The sequence below is a fragment of the Pantherophis guttatus genome, chromosome 2 (assembly GCF_059756535.1).
Source record: "Pantherophis guttatus breed Tessera chromosome 2, ASM5975653v1, whole genome shotgun sequence".
Lineage (NCBI taxonomy): Eukaryota > Metazoa > Chordata > Lepidosauria > Squamata > Colubridae > Pantherophis > Pantherophis guttatus.
The window spans coordinates 112,834,780-112,858,788 of record NC_142064.1 but is presented as its reverse complement, the minus strand read 5'-3'; the positions used below and the strand labels follow the sequence as shown (position 1 = coordinate 112,858,788).

The following is a 24,009-nucleotide window of genomic DNA, read 5'->3' as shown; positions in this document are numbered from 1 at the left end:
GACCTGCTGGACATCAGTAAAGAGCATTCTTAAGGATGGAGCTCAAAAGTGCCAGTGTGGTTAAGGCATCAGGCTATAAACTGGGTGACTTAGTTCGAGTCTCACATTAGATACAAATCCAGCAGGGGTGATCCTGGGCTAGTCACTCAGTCTGAGAAAGCAGGCAAGGGCAGACACTTCCAAAATATTACCAAGAAATTTGCAGAGACTTGTCCAGGCAGCCACCAGGAATAAAGTCTGATTCAAAGGCACAAGAAAAAAATGTGCAAACTGATCAGTGAGTTTGGTGTATTATATAAAAACCACAACACTGAGTTAAATTCACAAATGAACTCATATACATAAGTCATATCTAAACCTGCTGGTATCTTTCAGATATGTTACTTGCCTTGCTGGCTAGGGCAGAAAAAGGTTCAAAATATCTGGAGGACATCTAGTCGTCTGCCTTTTGACATTGTTTGACATCAGTTCTTTCAATTTAATGGCTGCCCTCCCCATTAGTAGGAAATGCCACATAACCTAAGAAATGACAGAGCATTTTCCTCACCCAAATATCATCCAATATGCTCAAAGTAAAACAGAATTTCCTTCCTTTCCAACCCACTATTCCAGCAGAGATCTGAAGGCATATAGTAAAATGTAATCCTCATCACCAGAGGGCCTTTTGTGAGAAGGCTGCCTGCCTCCTCCCCCCACCCCTTCCCCATCCAGTCCCAGAAAGCAGCAGATGCTTTTTTGAAGAAGGGTTCAGATGAAAAACAATGGAGCTGGGAGAGAAAGAGCCTCCGGTTTTGTTATGGAAATGGTTGGGCTTCGACAGCAATCAAGGAGAGCAGGTGAAAGGCACCAGCTTTTTCCTCCCCCCCCACCCCTCTTTATCAACAGAGGAAGCCCAGAAGAGCTGGGGAGGTCTTCATCCCCAAGGCCCTGGGGGTGGGCGGAGAAGAGGCTGGTCTGTGGCTGCAACCCATGTCCCCAGTCCCCATTAATGCTTTTAGGCAATTTCAGGGGAGGGAGAGGCAATGTGTTTGTACAGCTGATACCAGCTGGCCTAAACAGGGCCTGCTTAGGCCATAGCTCTTTAATGTAACCCAGCTCACCTCCCACCTTCAATTTCACAGAAAAAGACAAGACAGAAAGGACTCTTTTTTTATTGGATGGGAATGTGGGGTTTTTTTTTCCAGGAAAAACAGCAGATAAAAAACAGGTGGTGATTTTTGTCCCTTCTTCTTGTTCACCTGTCCAAAGTTTCAGACTCAGTGGAAAAATCACTACTGAGTGATTTTCAGAAAAAGGCCAGCAGGGAAAAGCTTCAGGTAGACAGTTTTGAGGTCTCTCCACTATGAATAAGAAGTAAATGCATCTCCTTCTTCACAAAAGCATCAAATTTTGGAGTGGAGGAAGCCTTCTGCCAGCAGAAAAAAGGCCCAGGTAGTTGTGCAATCCTAAGTGGACGTGTTTAGGGCAGACAATATTTGGTCACAACTGGAAAAAGACTTGTGTCCCAGTAGCTGACAGGAAAAATGAAAGTTCAAGCCTCAAAGTCCACTGGGCAAGAGTAACAATAACTGTTGGAATTCATGAAGAGCACATCTTGAGGCAAACCGTGTGGTGAATTTTATAAAATTGCCTGGAATCATATGAATTAGAATCTGGCTTCTCTGGCAGGGATGATTGTACACAGCTGCTAGAAAGTGGTACACAGGAGAATGAGTCAGGAAGACAAAGATGGAAACAACAACAATCCTTCTTTAATACAATATTTGAACTGAAGGGCTTAATATTGAAAGGTGACATTCACCCAAATGCCCTTGAAGGAAGATGAATATTATTTGAAACATGTTTGTCCTTTCATGATTCCTCCCAGCTGTTAAGCAAAGAATATGAGTCTAAGCTGATACAACTCACCTGTCTCAGAGCTCATCGTGGCCGAGATCTTTTGGCTCATGGCAAGCTGCTGGGGTAACAAACTCCATTGAATACTCACAGCGGCTGGGCTCTGTTGTGGATGTGATAATTGTCTCCTTGCCACATGAAAGTTTCACCTTAGTAGGAGAAAAATCAGAGCAAATGCCATTGCCTTACTGTAATTGAAGCCAGCAATTAAAGGAGAGAATGACTCCCTAGTTATACCACAAGATACTACAGACAGTATAAGTAATGAGAGCTGGTTGGGTATCTTTGGGCCAGTCATTCTAACTCAGCCCAACTCACCGCACAGGGTTGTTGTTATGGAGAAAAAAGGAGGATGAAGGAGTATTGGGTATGCTTGCCGCCATGAGTTGTATATAGTAAAGATGAGATAAAAATTTAAATAAGTAAACTAGCCTCACACTATCAGCACACATTTGAAATTAAATTTAAGATTCCACTTGAAGCACCCACAACATCTGAAGGCAAGCTGTTCCACTGGTTAATTGTTCTCATTGTTAGGAAATTTCTCCTTAATTCCAGGTTGCTCCTCTCCTTGATTAGTTTCCATCCATTGTTTCTTGTCCTGCCCTCTGATGCCTTGGAAAATAAGCTGACCCCCCCCTCTTATTTGTAGCAGTCCCCCAAATACTGGAATACTACTATCATGTCACCCCCTTGTCCTTCTTTTCTCTAGACCAGCCAAAACCAAATCCTCCAACTGTTTTTCATATGTTTTTGTCTCCAGGCCTTCAATCATCTTAGTTCCTCTTCTTTGCACTTTTTCCAAAGTGTCAACATCTTTTTAGTAATGTAGTGACCAAAACTGGATGCAGTATTCCAGGTGTGGTCTTACTAAAGATTTATAAAGTGGTACTAATACTTCAGCTGATTTTGAATCTATGCCTCTATGTATACAACCAAGGATTGTATTAGCTTTTTTGGCTGCTGCTACATATTTGGCTCATATTTAGGTGATTGTCCACTAGGACTCCATTCTTATCAGTATAGTTCTTATTATTTCTTATACAGAAAAATTACTTGGTTCAAAATCTTCATCAAGCAATACTGAAAGGATGTAAAAAAGGTTCAGCTTTTCCAGCCTGCACCATTTCAGACATCAGGGGTTGTATGTTGGTTTGAAAATATGTCTTCAAAAGACCTCTCTGCTTGTCCATGAAGCAAAAAATAGCATGTGACAGAGATAACTGTGCTGAGTTTTGTCATGACGTGTTCTTTTTATGTTCTTAGCAAGGTGATATTCAGAACTTTATAAATGTACAAGTTCCATGTCCACCTCTTTACAACTCAAGATGAAAATTGCCCACTAAAAGAGGATTTGTCTCCCACATTCCAGCAGGCGAGGGATAAACCGCTGCAACACAGCACATAATCTATTAGCAAACAAGCAAAATTGCTGATTTCAGCTTTTGACAAAGAGAAAAATATATCTGTGCTGCACCAAACTGCTATGAAGGAAGGAGGAAGGGATAATCCCCAAGCAGGAGACCAGTCCAATCCAGAACTTCAAATAAAACTCCTAATCTGTTTAATTTTTCAATTACTAATGCAAGGAAGACATGCTCCCTACTTCCATCTTCACTGTCCAACCCTTCCAGCTGGTTTTCTGTATATCTGCCAGCCCAGACACAGTCACTCATTTTCCACCATGTTCCAGCAGCGTATTTAATGCTTACTTCACTGCAAGCGTACACAGTCCTTTCCTCTATCGGATCTGGAGATGACCTTTAATAGGCCCACTTGGAGGTACAACATTTGATGGAATTCAGAATTCTAAAGTCTATGAAAGTCAATATTCTTCCAAGACTACAACTATTTGCTTTCCATAAAGATTAGCTGTATCCATTTTGCCCCATTGAAAGAACTCACCGTTGTAGATCGATTGGGGCCCTGCCAACAGCCTGTGCCATGCTCATATTTCATGATGCTGAATTTGTTATCATCTGAACCAGCCCAGGATCCCCATGTACTAGAAAGAAAGAAAGGTAGTCAGTGCACCAATGAACTCTTGCCAACCTAATCCAGGAAGTTCAATGAAGAAAAGCATGCACAATTCATTTCAAAACCACCTTAAAGTCAGCCATTTCAAAGTCCAAAAGAAAATTTGGGATGCATATACACACTGTTCTTCCCTCTATCAAGAGAGGTCGGGTCATGAGAAACAACCTTTTAGAGATAGAAAAGCCTGAAGCTAAGTATTTTAAAAGTTTCACAACATGTTTAGTGAATGACTCTTTTTCAGTTTAATGGAGAAGAATTTAATCCTGATACTACAGGTAATTCTCTTTTAGCAATCTTCCTTCAGCTTTCCTTTGCTTTACAGATCTGTAAAGATTGTAAATGCAAAGTTTGGTCACAAAGTTACTTTTTCACCACCATTGTTAACTGTGAATGGACACCGTTCAAGGCATTCACTAAATGAAGATTAGGGAAATGTTCTTAATACGCATACATAAAATGAATACATGGCAAATATATAAAGTGTCATCTGTGCTTTAAATATGTGACTCCTGACACAATTATTACTACCGCCTTCCAAAATAGATTAGGTGTAGCAATAGCAATAGAAATAGCACTTAGACTTATATACCGCTTCACATTGCTTTTACAGCCAGTGGTGGGTTTATACCGGTTTGCCTCAGTTCGGGCGAATCGGTAGTGGCGGCGGCAGGAGATCCTGCCCACCCGCCCAGACGTCATCACAGACACTCTGTGCATGTGCAGAAGTGCCACGCGTGAGCAAAGCAAGCACACGCACATGCACACTCCCAATTCTGAACCGGTAGCGAAGGTAAGTGGAACACATTACTGTTTACAGCCCTCTCTAAGCAGTTCACAGTATCAGCCTATTGCCCGCAACAATCTGAGTCCTCATTCTACCAATCTTGGAAGGATGGAAGGATGAGTCAATCTTCAGCCAGTGAGACTTGAACTGCCAAACTGCTGGCAGCCGGCAGCCAGGAGGAGTAGCCTGCAGAATTGCATTCTAACCACTGCGCCACCACGGCTCTTGTACCCTTCTTTTTCAAAGGTTGGGTTACGGAAGAAAGGAGGACCACGGTTTGGTACACTTAGATTAGGGTTTGATATACTTAGGGACTTCAGGAAAGAAGCAAAACCTAAATTAGGGGATTTCTAATTCATTACTCAGCTTTTTGACTGCTGTACAAGATCACTTCTCAGTTTAGTTCAGGAAGCAAATGACCTCTGGTTGCTATGAGCAGCATGGGTGCCATGCCCTCAATCCTCAAAGGGTATAACAGCATCAAAGTCTCTTACCCAAGGCTAGTCTCTGAGCCGCCATGCTTAGGTTTTTGAGACACTCTGTTAAAGGGGCAGAGGCGATAAATATATCTAGAAAAAAGGAAAAAGCACAAAAGAAATTATTATCATGCCTTGCGTGATGATTTCCATATCTCTCACAGTAAGCAAATTCCCTTCTATGAGCATGAACACCTTTAGCTATTAGTCCATTAAGTAAAGGCAATCCTTGGACTCTCTTCTTTCCCCATCTTAGAATTAGGCAAATAGCAGGAGTTAGCCACTGTTAATATTTGCATAGAACAACTGCCAATAAAAGCCAATAAAACTGAGGTTGTGAATTGCTTTTATAATGCTTTACTAGATAACCAGGTAGGCTGCATCCTTGAGTTGAGTATCCTGCAAACATTTCCAGAATTGGTGAGAGCTAGGAAACAATTTTTTATATGACTGGGTATAGATAGGGCATCTCATTTTCATCAAAATACTTTGATCTGTTAGGAGCACTGAATCAGCTCAATAATCCCGTATGAATAACTATTTATTATACTACAGAAGAACTGCAGCTGATAAAAAGTTACTACATTCTGCATTGCTTGAGGGAAATATATAATCAAAAGAGATGCAAATGTAGCTGAACTGGAGACTGAAACCACTCTCAACAGAAACACAATTCAATATAAAGAAATAGGACCTACTCATTAGTATTGAGTTCATAGCACTGGCCATACAAGTAAGAAAATTCTCCATTTGGACCAAAATCAAAGGAAATTTCTTTCTCTAGATTCCTAGAAAAACACATAAAATAGAGGAAAAGACACTGTTAAAGAAAAAAATGATTACATAAAAATCACAAGACATATTGCTAAACTATGGAATATTTGTAGGCCCATTTAACACAATATGGTATGATTTTTTCCCCAAAATCCCAGTTCTAAATCCTTTCCAAATAAATTCTCCTTGATATCTGACTCCTTCAAAACAATGCTGAAGCTGTATTCAGAGAGTAGCTGACCTTTATAGATACCCAATTATTTAAAGTAAAACAAAAGTAGCTGGAGAGGAAAGAAAATAAGCCCCTGGAAGACTTCAGCTTTAGGGAGGGAATTCATAGTATGTGAATGGGCTCAGGGGAACTGGAGGGGGGAAGGGCAAAGAACAGGAAGTGGGGGGGGGAATTGCCACCATCAAGAAAAGCTTTTGTGAAATACGTGTATTTTGAAGAAAGATGAAAGGCAAGCAGAAGACATCTCTCAATTAGGGAGTAGAAAAATGAAAAATGCGAAAGATCACTTGTAACTTGCTGCATTTGACCAAATTGGGGGGAAGGGGCCTCAAATTGAGCCAAATCCACAATCTGCCTAGGGTACTGACCACTCTGACCACTCTACAACTTTTTAAGAGCAGCACCCTGAATTCAGCCATCAACATTTGAGCCTTGGTAGTACAGTGGTCTAAAGCACCCTGTTATTAAGACCAGCTGCCTGCAATTACTGCAGGTTCGAATCTCGCCAGGCTCAAGGTTGACTCAGCCTTCCATCCTTTCTAAGGTAGGTAAATTGAGGACCCAGTTTGTGGGGGCAATAAGCTGACTTTGTATAAATATACAAAAGAATGAAGGCTATTGCTTAACGCCTTGTAAGCCGCCCTGAGTCTCCGGAGAAGGACAGCATATAAATCAAATTAAATAAAAAATAAAAACATTAAGATACACAGAGAGGGAACTACGTTGAGCAGCAGCTTCTTCAGTTCATCCATGATTGGGCCTCAAGCATGAACATAGGTTTTGTCCACTCACCCCAACACCCACAGAATGGTAAAAGGCAGGCTTTACCTGCATCAATAATCAATGCCCTTTTTATTCAAAGTCTCCCTTTAGGGCTACCTTGTCTGCATTGTAAAACTCCAGGCAATCTCTAGATGGCAACAAGGAGGTAGAGCTTTTCTGAATCTCTTTGCTTTCATGCGGTGGTCATCTGGATTTATTTGTTTGTTTATTAGTTCATTTATTTAGCAGCTCAGATCTTATAGCCTGATCTTTGTCAAGAAGCTGATTTCTTTGTTTCTTGCCCTTATCATCTGTGTGCAGACCCGTGGGACCCCACAGAGCAGAAAGAAGGCAAGTTGGGGAGGCTGAATCCCATGGTTACCGCCCTGTCACCAAGGCTACCCCTAATTACAGGTCTCTCTCCCGGGCACACAGATGGATGCAAAGCTCTTTGTCTGATGAAAGACCTGCCCTTAGCTAATGTTTGGCCCCAGTCAGATGGAAAGAGCTTTCAGGAAGGCATTTTCCTCTTCCCTGGGCAAAACTAATTCTGCTCTTCGTTCTTCAGAAGCCTGATACAGTATCCTTCTATTCCGCTGTATTATACACCCAAGCCAAGCTGGCAAGAAAATGCTCCTGGTGCACATATGGATTCTTTAACCAAGTCTTGAGGGAAGAGGCTTCAACCTCTCTGCCAGCAGCAGCCCCACCTGTCCTAGGAAACAGGAGCAAGCCTGTGCTGGGAGGCTAACAGTAAAATCTGAAGAAAAAAGGGTTGGTAATCTAAAAAGTGAGTTCCAGGGATCCAAATTCCAGGGGGAGGATAGGGAAGGGTGTCTTTCATTCCCCAAAGAAAAAAATTGCTTTGAAAAGTGACACCAACAAAACAGGTCTCAGCTGCTTCTCACAGCTTCCATTAACTGCATGCTTAGCTAACGGATCCTCTGTGCCCCTCCTGTCCCCTTAAAAGCTTTCCTAATGGGCCAAACCAGAGACCTCCCAGGGGGTGAGGAGGGGTAGGCTGTGCTTGCAGCTACAGCTAAATTATGGCTAGATGGAAATCACCCCCTCTACAGTCAATTTTAAAGGACTTCAATTAAGGCTCTTGCTTTGCACCTGCCATTGCAAGCCATTTTCTCCCCAAGGTCATGATCCAGCATCTTACTTGCACTACCTCAGATGACAAAATGCTCTCCTTTAACTCCTTCAACCATTTTATCTTTGACATTTAAACAGAACTTCAGGGACAAGAATTCTAGCCTAGTATTCTCCTTGACATGCTAGTTTTCTCTGTGCAGGGGAGGAGACTTAGGTATGAATGCCTACTGCTAATGGAAGCAACAGTGGCTTTTATATGACTTTTTTATAAACTTGGGAATGCAAATTATAGAAACAGAAACTGCTACTGCAGGAACTGAAAGTCCATACCCCCAAGTGCTTCACAGATCTAGGTCAACTAAGATTCAGCAATGGAGACACCCCCACCCACCCCCTTTGATGGAGACAAAGCAATCTGCATCTCTTGGCTTAAAGAGCCCATGTATTTCTGAGTGGAAATATACTGGGCACCAAACATAAATATCTGCAAGGGTATGATGAGGAAAGGATGATTTGTGCAAGAGAGGCTCCCAACAGCCTATGCTGGAGGCAATTATATTTAAGATGCATATAAATTACAGAAAGTTGATGTACAGGATCCATCCTTCTCCAGTGACAATTCACTATAGAAACTTACCTAAACAGTCATCTCTCACAGTGGAATTTTTGCTAGAAATTATACAACATAGTTGTATGGGTAAAGAAAACTTTTAAAAATTAACCAGAAAGGGCTGACTGGTTGTGTTGATCACTATTTAAATTGGAACAAATCTGTATTCAGATTAAACATACACAAAATTGTTCTCAAGATAAAATGGGAAAGAGCTTTGAAATTAAAAGCACAGTGAGAATGGCTGCATTCAGAGGATCCAATATATCCTGTATTATGTTTCTCAGGAGGAGGAAGAATCTCCCAAATTAAGTCTCCCCCCAAAAGCTAAAAATGAAGTGTCTGTCACCAGGGTCAACTAAACTAAGCATGCCGAGGTTTCCCATCTGCTCCCTGAAACAACCCTCCCAGTCTAAGAGCTCAGGAGTGGTGTGATTACTGCAATAATTATGTATGCAATCAATAGAAGACAGCTTGAAATTTATTTCTGGCTTCCATCCTTTACCCTCCCCCACTTGAGACCTGGGGAGAAAAAGATGTGAGTCGAATGACAAAATAGCACCCATCCTTCCAGAGCAAATCATTTCATCTTTATGGAAAATTCAAATGGAATATACAAGTTAAAACACATCAAGATAGCAAGAAATAATAGAGAACATCAGGACTAAGAGAGGACTATTAAAAACCAGTTTGTTGTTCTAATGTTCTTAGACTCGCTTACCCATTCACCCCCAGGATAGAATTCATGTTAATATTTCAAGCCCATGAACCTTCTAATACCATCCTGCTAGGTTCCCAGATTAAAAAAATGGCACCTCCCCATCGAGATTAAGAATAGGTGAATGGAAATACAAATGAATGGATCTCTAGAAAAGATTATGAAAATAAAGTGGCTTTCTCAGTTGGCCACAAGCAAATGGACAATCTACTTTTGGATTCCTGGAATCAGCCAAGAGCTACAAATGCCAGAAACTAATGGGAAGCAATGTGACAGAAGCTAATAAAAGATGGGCTTCCAGATTACCTATAGGGAAAACTGCCACATTCAGAACTGCTCAAAAACATAATGGGTCAGAAGACTGGTCCTGTGTTGGTGGGTGTCATTGGAGCAGACATGGGTATCTGTTATTAAGGGACTGACTGCCAGGAGGTTAAGATGCATCAGGAACCCATACAAAGATGGGCCAAAGTAGCAACATTCATGCTTGTATTTACAGAAGCCACCACCCAGTTGAACAGTCACAGTTTTTCTCTCCAAAGTCTTACCTGATTGATTCCTCCATTTCTTTCAAGGACTTCTCTACTTCTTCAAATTGTTCTCGGGCCTTTTGGGCAGCTGGAAGACAGGTAAAAATTATGACTGGCTGAAAAATTGAATAAAATCGTTATGTGCATTTGCTTTTCCATATAATACCCTTCTAAGCAGTAGTATTGGGGCCTGGTTAAATCACCATACTGTATTCCTATTTCACAAAGAGCATTAGTGGGGGAGGGGAAAGGGAATGGACAAAAACCAAAAACATTTTCATAACAAGTCCTCAAGATGCCACATTTCCATTTTCAGTTATTTGTTCTTCTTGCTATCTAAACCAGTTACCGTATTTTTTGGAGTATAAGACACACCTTTTTACCCCCCAAAAGGGGGTGAAAATTTAGGTGCGTCTTATACACTGAATGTAGCCCTGCCCACCTACTGGCCCTCACCCTTTGGCCTGTGCCTCACAGCAGTTACCTTCTTGCAAGCAAACAGCAAGAAAAAACAGCCCCTTTCAGCTTCAGCATAGGTTAATTAGCACAAGTTGATTAGATCGGCCTCCCGACTCTCAGCTGATTTGCTCTCAGCTGTTTTGCGCAGGGCTGTCCTGTTTGCTGCAAAAAGTGCTGGAGCAGATTTTTTCTCCCTAGCTATGCTGAAAAAACAAAACTGAAAGTAAAGCAGGTTCTTTGCTGCAGCGTAACAAAATGAGGCAGAGAGAGATTTCTTTTTCTTTTTTCTCACTAAAAAAAGTAGGTGCAAACAATGGGAAATTTAGGGCAAAAGAGGAGAGTTCAAGATTTTAAAACACAAAAGAAAAAAAGCTCTATTTAACCAGGGAATTGTAATAATTGAGATACTATTAATTGTATATTGTGTTGAAAGCAGAAATGGTTAAGTTGTGGTTTGGAGGAATATATGGGGGAAATTATTTGGTTCATTATTATTGGTAAATATAATTAATTGATTCGTAAGAAATTGGATTGCATGGAAATAATTTCATTTCATTTCATTTCATTTCATTTATTAGATTTCTATACCGCCCTACTCCCGAAGGACTCAGGGCGGTGCACAGCCAAACAATAAAAACACATACAATACAAAATTTAAAAAATAGAATAAAATCAAATTAAATAATTTTGGCCCCGACAAATTTAAAACCCCAAACTTTTAAAACCAATTTAAAATTGAATATATAAATACTAAAAGATGTTTAAAATTTTAAAAATCTTTTATAAAAGAGGGGGAAAATTAGGCCAGGCCGGCCTGGTGAAATAGTAAGGTCTTTAAGGCGCGGCGGAAGGTGCGCAGATCCGGGATCCTCCGTATCTCTGGGGGGAGCTCGTTCCAGATAGTAGGTGCCCCCACAGAAAAGGCTCTCCCCCTGGGGGCCGCCAGTCGGCATTGTTTGGCTGACGGCACCCGGAGGAGCCCCTCTCTATGGGAGCGTACCGGCCGGTGGGAGGCTATTGGTGGTAGTAGGCGGTCCCGCAAGTACCCGGGTCCTAAGCCATGGAGCGCTTTAAAGGTGGTAACCAAAACCTTGAAGCGCACCCGGAAGACCACCGGGAGCCAGTGCAGCTCGCGCAGGAGAGGTGTTACATGGGAACGCTATGTCGCTCCCATTACCACCCGCGCGGCCGCACTCTGCGCCAGTTGGAGCCTCCGGGTGCTCCTCAAGGGGAGCCCCATGTAGAGAGCGTTGCAATAGTCCAGGCGGGAGGTGACAAGGGCATGAGTGACCGTGCGTAAAGAGTCCCAATCCAGAAAGGGACGCAACTGGCGAATCAGGCGAACCTGATGAAAAATCCTCCCGGTCACGGCCGTCAAGTGCTCTTCTAAAGACAGCCGTGAATCCAGGAGGACGCCCAAGTTGGAATATTCATGTTCATATTGATTAATATACAAAAAAGATAGTTATATAACTAATTGATTTATATTAAAATGTTGAATTTGTATTAAACAATTGTAATATTACATAACTAACCAATGTGAGGATGGATATAAAAATAGATGACAATGGGAAGGGGTATAATATAGAAGGGAAAAATTGAATTTGATTAAGATTAGAGATGAGGATGAAGGGTAATATTGGCTTTTTTAAAAAAATGGATGAGGAATAAATATGGCAAAAAGGAAATATAGAAATTGTAAATTTAATTGAAATGACTAAACACTGTTTAAATTTATGAACCAGCCAAACACTCTGTTCAAAGAAAATACATTGTATGTTTGTATGTGTGTTTGTCTAAAAAATAAAAAACTTAAAAAAAAAAACAACAACCAAAAAAGGTAGGTGCATCTTATACTCCGAAAAATACGTTAAGCATCATAGCTAGCTGGAAGAATAGGCAGTATTCATCCCATTTCATAGTGGACAGATTTCACAGTGGACAACTGAAGCTGGGAACTCAGCTCTGTCATTTTGGTGAATGTGCAAATCTGACTCAAGATCATTCACTTATGTGGTTAGTATCTCCTTTGCAAGTTTATTCCTCTTCAGCCTTTCCAAACTTAATGCTTTTAGATCTAGCCTTAAACTATACGGTTAAGACATAGTTCCAAGCATCATAAGGTCATTGGGAACTGCTTTGCATGTTTCAAATGCAAGCAAAAAAGAAAAAAACAAATGATTTAAATTTCCTCTCTTCACATCACTGATTTTTGTCCAAAGAACAAAAGACATAATAAAATTATTGATTGATTGATTGATTGATTGATTGATTGATTGTCATATTTATATGCCACCCTTCTCCCGAAGGACTCGGGGCGGCTCACAAAATAAGCAATCCAACAATAAATAGAATTAAAATGGTACAATCCAATTTAAAACCCCAAATCCCCAGATTAAAATACATGGCAGATCAGGGAATTTGCTGAAAAAGCCATGTCTTTAGGTCGGCACGGAAGGTGCAGAGGTCGGGGGCCGTCCAGAGCCCAGTGGGTAAACCATTCCAGAGGGTCGGTGCGGCCACAGAGAACACCCTCAACCTGGGGGCCACCAGCCGACACTGTCTGGCCAAAGGGACCCGGAGGAGGGCAGTCCTATGTGAGCGCACTGGGCGGTGGGAGGCCGGTAGGAGGTGATCCTGCAAGTACCCCGGGCCCATGCCATGAAGGGCTTTATAGGTGAGCACCAGCACCTTGAAGCGGATCTGGAGGACCACCGGCAACCAGTGCAGCTCGCACAACAATGGTGTTATATGGGAGTAATGGGAAGCACCCGTAACTACCTGCGCGGCCGCATTCTGGACCAGTTGGAGCCTCCGGGTGCACCCCAAGGGCAGCCCCGTGTAGAGGGCATTGCAGTAATCCAGCCGAGAAATAATGAGAGCATGAGTGACCGTACAAAGGGCATCCCTGTCTAGGAAAGGGCGCAACTGGCGCAGCAGGCAAACCTGTGCAAAAGCCCCCCTTGTCACAGCTGTCAGATGGTCCGCCAAGGACAGCCGTGAATCAAGGAGGACGCCAAGATTACGAACCCTTTCCGAGGGAGCCAGACACTCCCCTCCCATCAGAAGCGATGGGAAAGCTAGATCATTGGATGAAAATAATAGATTTGCTACTCTGATTCAACCTATTAATAACTATGTGAAAGGACCATTTTCTTCTTATTGCAAATCAAGAGCTCACCAGTGGTCGAATTCCTTACTTTTGGGATACAGGTTAAGAGAAACATGGGGAATTCTGGACATCTCTGCCCTTGACAAAAGAGAAAGAAGCTATGGAGAAAAGTAATGGGATGCGCTTTAGCATTCAAAGAAATGTATTGACCTTATAACTACAGGTTAACGTTTTCTTCATTTCACTTCTGCATTATTGGTATCTGATGGAATATTCTTCAAGTCAAACAAAATTTTGGCTCAATAAAATTAAAATCTAAAATAATTTTTCTAAGTTGAATACATAGTATTCTAACTACTTTAAGAAATTATATCTCATTGGCTTTTCTTCTTCTCCCTGCCCAAATCCTTACAAATTCCATACTTGTTATCTTATAGGTGGGTTTAAGCAGACAGCTTTATTAGGCTATCTCTATGCAGCACTTGAGAAATTATACTTTGTCAGTAATAAACAAGAATGAACTACATGACATCATCATCAAGGAACACAGTAAACAAACAAAAACGTCATTAGACTGAAAGCCTAGGAAAAGTTCTTCCCTCTCAATGTAGTTTGAAATTGGGGCACCATCACTGAAAATCCTGCAGTTTAAATCAGTTTCTGTTACTTTTGATGACAGGAAGACCTGGATAAATTAGCTGAAGTAGATTTAATATATGAGAAGAGTCATACATTGTGATCCTTCAGACATTCCAGCTGTTAAAGCTAATACAAATATTTTGAATGGTGCTTCAAAATGAATTGAAAACCAGCATAAAGGAAGTATTCCCATCCTATTCAGTAATCTAATTGCTGTATTTGTTTCAGTTCCACTTGTAAATAGAATCCAATAATAACATTAAATACAATACATTCCAGGAAATCAAACAATATGTTACTATTGTAGAAACTGGATAATTGCAGCACCTTTGTTCTTTACAGTCACCCCATGTGAAAAAAACATGTTTTTTAGGTGCCATTATGTACTTCTGAAATAATGTTGTGGTGTTAGATTACAGATCCATTTAGCAGAAACCTGTCGGCTAAAATCAGGGTGGATTTGATTTAAATCGAGTTGATTTAAATCACAATTTAAATCATGATTTAAATCATTAGTAAAAAGGCTTGATTTAAATCAACTCGATTTAAATCATAATTTTTAAAGAGCAACTGTCATCTCTGCTACTCCTTTGACCCACTGTTGACTCACCGATAGTCCCAGTGTTGCAGAGTATACAGCCTCATGCTACATAACTAAGCTCCATTTCATGCTGAATAAACTAAATTATTTATGTATCTTAAATAGAAAACTATCTTACGATAGATTTTTACCCCAAAAGTTTTTTATTAAAATACATTCGATAAAAATCAAAAAAATCCAATTTAAATTAAAAAAAACTGATTTTTTTATTTTTTTAAAAAAAATCATTGATTTTTATCCACCCTGGCTAAAATATCCTAGGGAAGAAAAGATTGTTGGATCCCTAGTACCAATTTTATAACTCAGATATTTATTTGCCTAACCTTTCAGTTTAAAGTAAAATAGAACTCCCCCATCTCTCCCCCCCACCCATATGTATTAATAGCCAGCATCAATACAAAGTATTTGCGTAACCAATACTTCTGTTATTTCTCCAGAAGAGAAGAATTCGTCATCTCAACCTGGATACACCAACACTATCTACTGCAGCGGCTCCCAAACCTTTGGGCACCAGGGACTGGTTCTGTGGGAAAAATTTTTTTCCATGGAAGTGTGTTGTGTGTGTGTATGTGTATGTGTGTGCATGTGTTTGCATGCTACCTAGAATCTACAAATGCTCAGATGAAGCTTCACTCACTTGGCCGGCCCAGTTCCTAATGGGCTGCAGATTGGTATCGGTCTGCTGCCCAGAGGTTGTGGACCCCTGATCTAGTGGATATTAGGAGAAGGAACAAGCTTAATAATCATCATTCATGAGCCAGTGGCCAAAAGATAATATTTCAGGAATATTAGTCAGAGACTAAGATTAGGATTTCATACAGAACCAGTAATGGAGATTTTCAATCCCCTAAAACAAAAGGGTATGTGCAAAAAGGCCAAAGGTATCACCAAATCAAAATTTAACTGAACTGTTATTCTGGATATGTGCATTTTACTCTGCTCTACTCTACTTACAGAATCCAACTATTTTCATTCAGAACAAAAATAAAAACTAAGCTGGTTTTTCATTTCAATTCTATTTGGTGCAGGTAGGCTCCCCATTATCTTCTCAGAAAGCCAAACAGATGAAAACTAGAGCAAACCCATTGCTGATATCCAAATGCAGCACGTGAAACTGAGGATGTTATTTCTTAGCTTCCAATGCTAAACTCATGGTGACAATTCTCCACCTCTACTCAGGGTGAAACTAGAAGCAGAAGACTCATTTTAAACTGATGGAGTCACATTAAGCAACCAGCTCCCACTACTGATTGCCCTTTGCCTCCTGGATATGTGAGACTTGAGAAACGATGCATCTGCTTAAAAGCCCTAATGGCATTAGCTATATAGGTGCCACATATCAGAATGCAAAGTGCAGACCTGGTTTAGGCTTTCTACTTCGTTTTATTATAGCTACAAAACTGCTTTTTTGTTTCATCTGATACATTTTAACAAACTCTTCTTATAGCACTTGTGAGAGCTTGGTTGGACAGGCTTTGAAAGAACTGAGCAAGGCCAGTATTTTGAGGAACAGTAAAGAGAAATGTTTTTATCTGTTTGGAAAAAGCCAGGGAGGCTTTAAATTCCACTAAAATTCTACTTTAAATCCGAGCCTTTCCAGAGCAGTAACATTTACATGGAATTTAAGTCCTGTGCTGAAATGGAGTCAATTAATCATCAATCCATCAATTTATTGTTTTGACCATTGGTCGTAAAATAAAACCTGCACAACTGTGGACAAACATTAATAAAATACATCAAAATGTACAGAAATCAGTAAAAACATTAAATCAGTGTTATTACAGCACGTAAACTATTAGACAATCTTAGAAACGTTTGATAAAATATTTTCTCTATTTAGCAGCAGCCCGTGCAAAGTTTGCTAATTTTCATAGCATTGTCTCCTTGTCATTGAAATGGAATCTGTTCAAGGAAAAATCAGATAGGACGAGGAGCAGAATGAATCCAACACTTCGTGGATCAGGAAATTAAAACATAGCTATGAGTGTGAATTTCAGCTCTAGTCAGAAAGCGGTCTGAGGAAATTCAGAAGAATTGGAGAGTGGCTATGATACTGCAATACACATCTAGTTGAACATACGCATAGCTGGCAAGTTCTATTTTTAGACACAGGTAAAGCTAACAGCTCTTCTGCCCTTTCCAGGGAGGTGACTCAGCTTTTCTTGCTTGGTCTCCCTTAAACAGCAGATATGGCCAAGAAATACATCAATTTAAGGTATTTTTACCTCACTTTCAAAGGCACACGACAGCTTACAGAAATCAATGAACACACACACACACACACACACAAAAACTCAAGTAAGATTAAAACGCTACCACCTTGAGTGCTCAAAAAAGTGACAAAATCAGTTAACACCCCGACCTCCTAAAACAGCAAGGCCTTCCAACTTCTTCACATGGCCAGGGACCCCAAAAAACATGGGTTGTGGGAATAAACCCAACTGAGGCATCAGTTCCAAATCATGCTGGGCAGAAAATATATGATTTGCCTTAGTATCTTCTAATTAAATGATCCCCCACAAAAAAAATAAATCTATCCAAAGATGGAGAAGGACTGAAAAGCTGGCTGGAGTCTAATGGGAACTAAGGTTCAAAACAGGGGTGAAATGCTCCCACTTTGGACCGGATCAGGCGATCCGGTAGCGATTGTGGTAGGTAGTTCGGAGAACTGGTAGCAATGGCGGCACGAGGCTCCGCCCACTCGCCTGGGTGTCGTTACTTCCTGCTTTTAAAAGGTAAAAAAAGGCTCTGATGATCGCATGACATAACTGTGATCATCAGAGCCTTTTTTTTTACCTTTTAAAAGCATTTTTTTACAACCTATTCACCCGAATAGGTTGTAAAAAAATGCTTTAAAAAAGTAAAAAAAAAAAAAAGTTGGTCACGCCCACCCAGTCATATTTTCCACACGACAACCAAGCCATGCCCACAGATCCAGTAGTAACAAATTTTACATTTCACCACTGGTTCAAAATAACTGGAATATATCAGCTACTATTTACGCTGCAAGCCAAACCAGACACCAAACATTTTGCCAAACTGATAAAGTCTTTCTGCCCTTTCTTCATCTGGCCTTCCAGGTGGCTAAATGCAGTCATTCAAGTTATAACAATATAAAATGCTTTACATAATATTGCCAAGAAAATTGCAAGAATGGACCCAGGACAGCATCTCCATTTAGTTTACAGTAAGTTAACATAATGTCCAGCTGGATGACTACATTTAGCTTGCTGGCTGCTCTCAAACCCCAAAGCAGAGTCAGATTTGCCTGATAATGGATAAGAGGCCACTATGAAAAATCAATTCTATAGACAGGAGTGGGAAATTGTTAAAATCCCAGAAGGCAATGGAAAATGACTCAAATGCAGAAGAAAACTTTATAAACCTATGTGAATTCAACATGCTTGATCTTGAACTGGAATATTTTTACAATACTATACTATAGTTTGTGACATGTTCTGTACATTCTCTTCTCCTTGAATATAGAATGCTTGTTCCCAAAGAACATGTATATTCAGTCCCCCTCTTTCATACCATCCACCCATTGCTCTTCTGAGCCAACCCTTTCCCACAGTAGGAATTATGTGGAAGAAAAAAAGAATATGCAAAGAAGAATAATCAGCAAGTATAGGCTGCCAAGCTGACTGACTGCTTCAGGAGCAAACAAATCATGGACTGTATCAGTGATGGCGATGGTATCACCAAGTGCCGAAAAGGGAGCACTTCATGCGCGCTTGTCTGGGCAGAAACCAGGAATAGGAGTTGCCCAGGGACGTGCGCGCACTGGAGAATGCACTTGCAGTTTCTACAGGTTACTGTCAGCAAGTCTTCAGGTTACTGCCGCGTATGCGCATGCACCAATCAGCTGGTGAGCATGTGCCAGAAAATGTACTTCCGGTTGACTGCTTTGCATGCGCATGCCAATCAGCTGGCCAGTGCACATGCTCACGCCAGAAAATGGAAGACCAGTTCTTCCAGTTTCTGACACTGACGCAAGCACAAAGGCCAGCTGATCGTCGCGCACGCATGCACACCAGAAACCGGAATGAGGAAAATCTGGTAAAACAGATTAGAGATCAAAGTCAGATGCATATTAAAAGGTTGTATAATGCTTTATTGGAAATAGATTCAGAAATGGAATTGGTTAAAGTTTGTATGATAAAATGGGCACAAAACTTCCAGGAACCAGTGATGATGTAAACATGGGAAAAGATTTGGGTTAGAAATGTTAAGTTTACGCAAGCACAAAATTTGAGAGAGAATTTTTATAAAATGTTTTATAGATGGCACTTAGATCCTAAAAAATTATCATGTATGTATCCGAATTTGCAAGCTAAATGTTGGAGATGTGCATGTGATGATGCAACTTATTATCATATATGGTGGACTTGTAAGAAAATCAAGGCATTTTGGATAAAAATTTGGTGGGTGATGCAGAACATTTTGAAAAAAAGGTTGAAATTTTCTCCTCAATTGTTTTTATTGGGTATAATGACGGACTGTACAGTATTAGAGACTAAATTGATCTTGAACTTAATATCAGCAGCTAGACTGTTGGTAGCGCAATACTGGAAGGACTCTTTGCCTACTATTGAAGAATGGACATTGAAAGTAGCGAATTTAGCGGAAATGGCGAAAATTTCAGCATATCTGAAGGACTATACACAAGAAAGATACATATTGGAATGGAGAAGATGGATTGATTATATTCAAAATAAGTATCAGACAAGAAAATATCAAATAGTTTATGAATGAATGTTAAACTTTATTTTAGAAGTATCACGTTATCTATAGTGGAGTTAAGGTTTCAGTGGGGGAATAGGTAGTTTAAGAATAGTTAGGCTAATTTAGCTTATGATTGTTAATTGAAATACCCTGTATTTTGCTCTGGGAAGTTTGGGGGGGAGGGTGGGAAAAGGGTGGGGGGAATATGGAGGGGGGGAAATTTTTCTTTGTAAAACTAAAAGAAAAAAAAAAAGAACTTGCCACAATTTGTTGTGATCCACACAATCAAAGCAGGGGTGAAATCTAAAATTTGTTACTACCGGTTCTGTGGGCGTGGCTTGGTGGGGGTGGGGGTAATGTGACTGGGTGGGCATGGCCAACTTTTTTTTTTTTACTTTTAAAAGCATTTTTTCTACAACCTTAAGAGATTGCAGAAAAAAATGCTTTTAGAAGCCTCTGACGATCCCAGCTGAGCAGCGCGATTATCAGAGGCTTTTTTTTTCTTTTAAAAGCATTTTTTTGGCCAAAGAGGTTGTAGAAAAAATGCTTTTAAAAGTAAAAAAAAAACAGCCTCTGATGATCATGCGGTTCAGCTGGGCATGGGGGGGGGGGCACAGAGATTTTTGCAATGTAGTTGCTAAATTAGTTATGCCTGATTTTATGATATTTTTTGCCATGACTGTAAAGCGAATCAAGCAGTTGTTAAGTGAATCCAATCTCCTCATTGATTTTGCTTGTTGGAAGCTTCCTGGCAAGGTAGCAAATGGTGATCACATGGCCACAGAGACATTGTGCCAATTGTAAGTGTGAGGACTAGTTGTAAGTCACTTCTTTCAGCATCATTGTAACTTTGAATGATTGTTAAACTAATGATTGTAAATTGAGGACTATCTGTACTTATACATCAAAACTGAATGTAACTAAAATAATACATTAGAAGTTACATTAAATTATATTCATACAAAGCAACACATGGCTACTCTCACTTGAAGGAACTGTTTACATTTCATCATAGCCAATAAAAAGAGGCTCCTTATACTTCTGAGATCTCCACCTCCTGTTCAGCTAATAGGTAGTCTTGCAATCTCCAGTCCTGTAATATGATGGTGTAATTTGGGAAATATATATGCAGCCTGATTATCTGCATAAAAGAGCACACAGCAGTGCATCACCAACAGCTTTGATTTCCTTTTCACCAAATGGGTAAAGACATTAGTCTTTAGAAATGTTGCAAACCTGGACTTCTGGGAGAGGTATGGCGAATTGACACAGCGGTCTTTTGAAGAACACTAAGTTCACAAACCTTACATTCTAATCATTTTTGGAATTAATCATCTTAAAATGACATATCTTGGCTATCCCGGCTATTGCAAGTCACAGCAAAGATAAACTTTATGATTTTAGAAATGATTATCAGGAATACCTAACTCCCTAGAAGATAGGCTCAAGATCCAGATGGATCTTGACAGACTTGAACGTTGGGCCTTATCCATGAAATTCAATGTAGAGAAAAGTAAAGTCCTACACTTATGTAAGAAAAACCAAAAGTACACATATAAACTAGGGAAACCAGGCTTAACAGCAGTGACTGTTAGAGGGATTTTGGGAGTCTTAGTTGACAATCAGGTAAATATGAGCCAGCAGTGTGCAGCGGCACCTTAAAAAGCCAATGCAATCCTAAATTGTGTTAACAGAGGAATACAATCAAGATCAGGTGAGGTACTAATACCACTCTATAAAGCCTTAGTAAGACCACACCTAGAGTACTGCATCCAGTTTTTGTCACCGCACTATAGAAAAGATGTTGAGACTCTAGAAAAAGTGCAGAGAAGAGCAACCAAGATTATTAGGGGACTGGAGACTAAAACATTCAATGAACAGGAACTGGGCATAGCTAGTCTAGTCTAGAAGGACCAGGGGAGACATGATAGCAGTGGGAGGGGCAGGTATGGTGGGAGCAGGGGGCCATATCATGTTGTGGTGCAGAATGCGGCCACGCGGGTACTTATGGGGGCGACATGGCGCTCCCACGTGACACCTCTCCTGTGCGAGCTGCATTGGCTTCCAGTAGTCTTCCGGGTGCGCTTCAAGGTATTGGTTCTCATCTTCAAAGCGCTCCATGGCTTAGGGCCCGGTTATTTACGAGACCACCTTCTGCCACCGATAACCTTCCACCGGCCAATATGCTCCCAAAGAGAGGGCCTCCTCAGGGTGCCGTCGGTCAGGCAATGTCGGCTGGTGACCCCCCGGGGAAGAGCCTTCTCTGTGGGGGCACCCGCCCTCTGGAATGAGCTACCCCCAGGGATACGACTGATCCCGGACCTCCAGACCTTCCGCCGGGCCCTGAAGACTTTTTTATTTCAGCAAGCCGGGCTGGGTTAAAAATCTTTTAATTGGGGAATTTTATGGGTAAGGGGTTTTAAATTGGGGAAGCCAAAGATAAATTTAATTTCGTTTTATAGTATTTTAATGTTTGTATTGTGTGTTTTTAATTTTGGCTGTTCACCGCCCCGAGTCCTTCGGGAGAGGGGGCGGTATAAAAATTTAAAAAATAAAATAAATAATAAATAAAATAAATAAATAAATTTGAGGGGCTACCACAGAGAGGAAAGGGTCAAGCTATTTTCCAAAGCACCTGAAGGCCAGACAAAGAATAATGGATGGAAAGTGACCAAGGAGAGATTCAACCTAGAAATAAGGAGGAACTTTCTGACACTGAGATCAATCAACCAATGGAACAGCTCGCCCTCGGAAGTTGTGGGAGCTTCATCACTTGAAACTTTCAAGAAGAGATTGGACTGCCATTTGTCAGAAATGGTGTAGAGTCTCCTGCTTGAATGGGGGGGGGGGTTTCGACTAGATGACCTATAAGGTCCCTTCCAACTCTGTTAATCTAATCTAATCCAATCTAATCTAATCTAATCTAATCTAGAAGGGACAACAGATTCTAAGCAGAAGTGGGGGGGACTACAAGTCTGTTCTTGATGTCAGTTTAATACTGGGATTTACAAATGACACAAAATGTGATAACTGGAAAAGTTAAAGATCTTTGAAAACTGGAGCCAGAAATTAGTAACTGCAATATCAACAGTGAGTAATGATGGTAACTTCTATGGATAGATTATATCCAAAAGATGTTAATGAAGGAATGACAGATGAACTAATTTTGACAGGACAGAAAGTACTGAAAGTGGAACTACAAATGACAGGCCAAGAGAATGATTTAGAAAAAGACACTAGATTTTTTTCTATACAAATGATAAACCAAGAAAATGACTTGGAAAATGTTTTCTTATTGAATGTATAAAAGAGGATTGTTAAAGCCCTGAAGAAATCTTCTATGGGATAAAGAAGAATTGAAGAGAAATCACATCCTATGACAATATTCTACTGTTAAGTAAAAGAAATGAGTATAAAATTGGTTTATTTGATCAAGGTTTAAATAAGACTTTTTTTTGTTGTTGTTGCAAAGTTCTAGCAACCCTTTATGGACTTTTAGCTGATATCAGGATTAAAAGGTTGATGTTTCATGAATATGCCTATAGATAAGGTATGGGATGAAGAGATATGTGTTTGTAACCTTATATAGGTTAAGGAGTTTAAATTTGTTTATACTTGCAATGAAGGTTGGAAGTCAATTCTTTATATATTTCTATTCTTCTATTAATTTCTTTTTCTTACATTTTTATTCTTTTTTCTGTTCTCATCTCTTGTTCTAAACTTAATTTGTGTTAGTTTTTAATATTGTAATCAAAATTCTTAATAAAATATATACTTTAAAAAAGTTGTAAACCTACCCTCCAAACCAGCAAATGGAATGGGCAATTCTGAGGTATAATAGTAAACAAGTAATGGACAGGCAACACAGGGATTGTGGAGCCTGGCTGAAATAATTCTGAAGATCACTATCATGCTGCTTAAATAATTATTTGGCCTATTCAGAACCACAACATAAAACTCCTACCTTTTCAAGTTTAATTTGGATGCAGGTATTATCATGCAACATTTAGTAAGTGCCAGCATATGCCTGTCAATAAGGTTTCCAAATTCTGTTTTAAAAATAGTCAAAAACTATTTTAAATCAGTGAATGCCATGCACAGAACTGATACTTGTCAATAAGAGGCTGTAAAATAAAGTACTGGTTTATGGCAGATCTCCCCATCCTAAATCAAGATTGCTGATTTAGATTGCTTGTTTGGCAAGTAAGCTTCCCTGGGCCTTCCAGTGCACCAGTTTTCAAAATAAGTGCCTAAATATTAGTAATAATATTTAAGAACTTGACTTGACAATGGTAGAGGGGTAAAACCTGTTTTCTTTTATGCAGCTCATGGCCATGAACACAAATACTAAAAATAATTAATTCAGGTTACAGGGAGATGCTTTAATATGGGATTCCTGCACTAAGGAGGTTGGACTCAGAGGCCTAAATTTCTCCTGCCAACTCCATAGTGCTACTTTCTGAGATTCCCACTTTTTAGCCATGTACTAAAAGCAAACTACTCATCTCCTTTTAGAGCAGAAGCCTTTTGTTTCTGCTCTAAGCCTCTTTATGACA

At 40.1% G+C, this 24,009-nt stretch overlaps 1 protein-coding gene across 7 annotated transcripts in view; it reads right to left on the bottom strand.

Moving 5' to 3' along the window:
- Positions 1-1,135: 1,135 nt before the first annotated feature.
- Positions 1,136-24,009, bottom strand: part of PRKCSH (PRKCSH beta subunit of glucosidase II) — a 49,960-nt gene continuing 27,086 nt past the window's right edge. For 4 of the 7 annotated variants that reach the window (XM_034434524.3, XM_034434525.2, XM_034434526.3 and 1 more), the window contains 6 exons: positions 9,936-10,005; positions 5,892-5,981; positions 5,212-5,286; positions 3,802-3,901; positions 1,909-2,045; positions 1,136-1,684 (listed from right to left, as the gene is read on the bottom strand). In XM_034434524.3, the coding sequence (XP_034290415.2) occupies positions 1,914-2,045; positions 3,802-3,901; positions 5,212-5,286; positions 5,892-5,981; positions 9,936-10,005 (467 nt within the window). In that variant the 3' untranslated portion in view covers positions 1,136-1,684; positions 1,909-1,913. Of the gene's footprint in view, positions 1,688-1,908; positions 2,046-3,801; positions 3,902-5,211; positions 5,287-5,891; positions 5,982-9,935; positions 10,006-24,009 lie in introns of all 7 variants that reach the window. The other 3 variants (XM_087886528.1, XM_087886530.1, XM_087886529.1) reach the window with 1 other exon arrangement.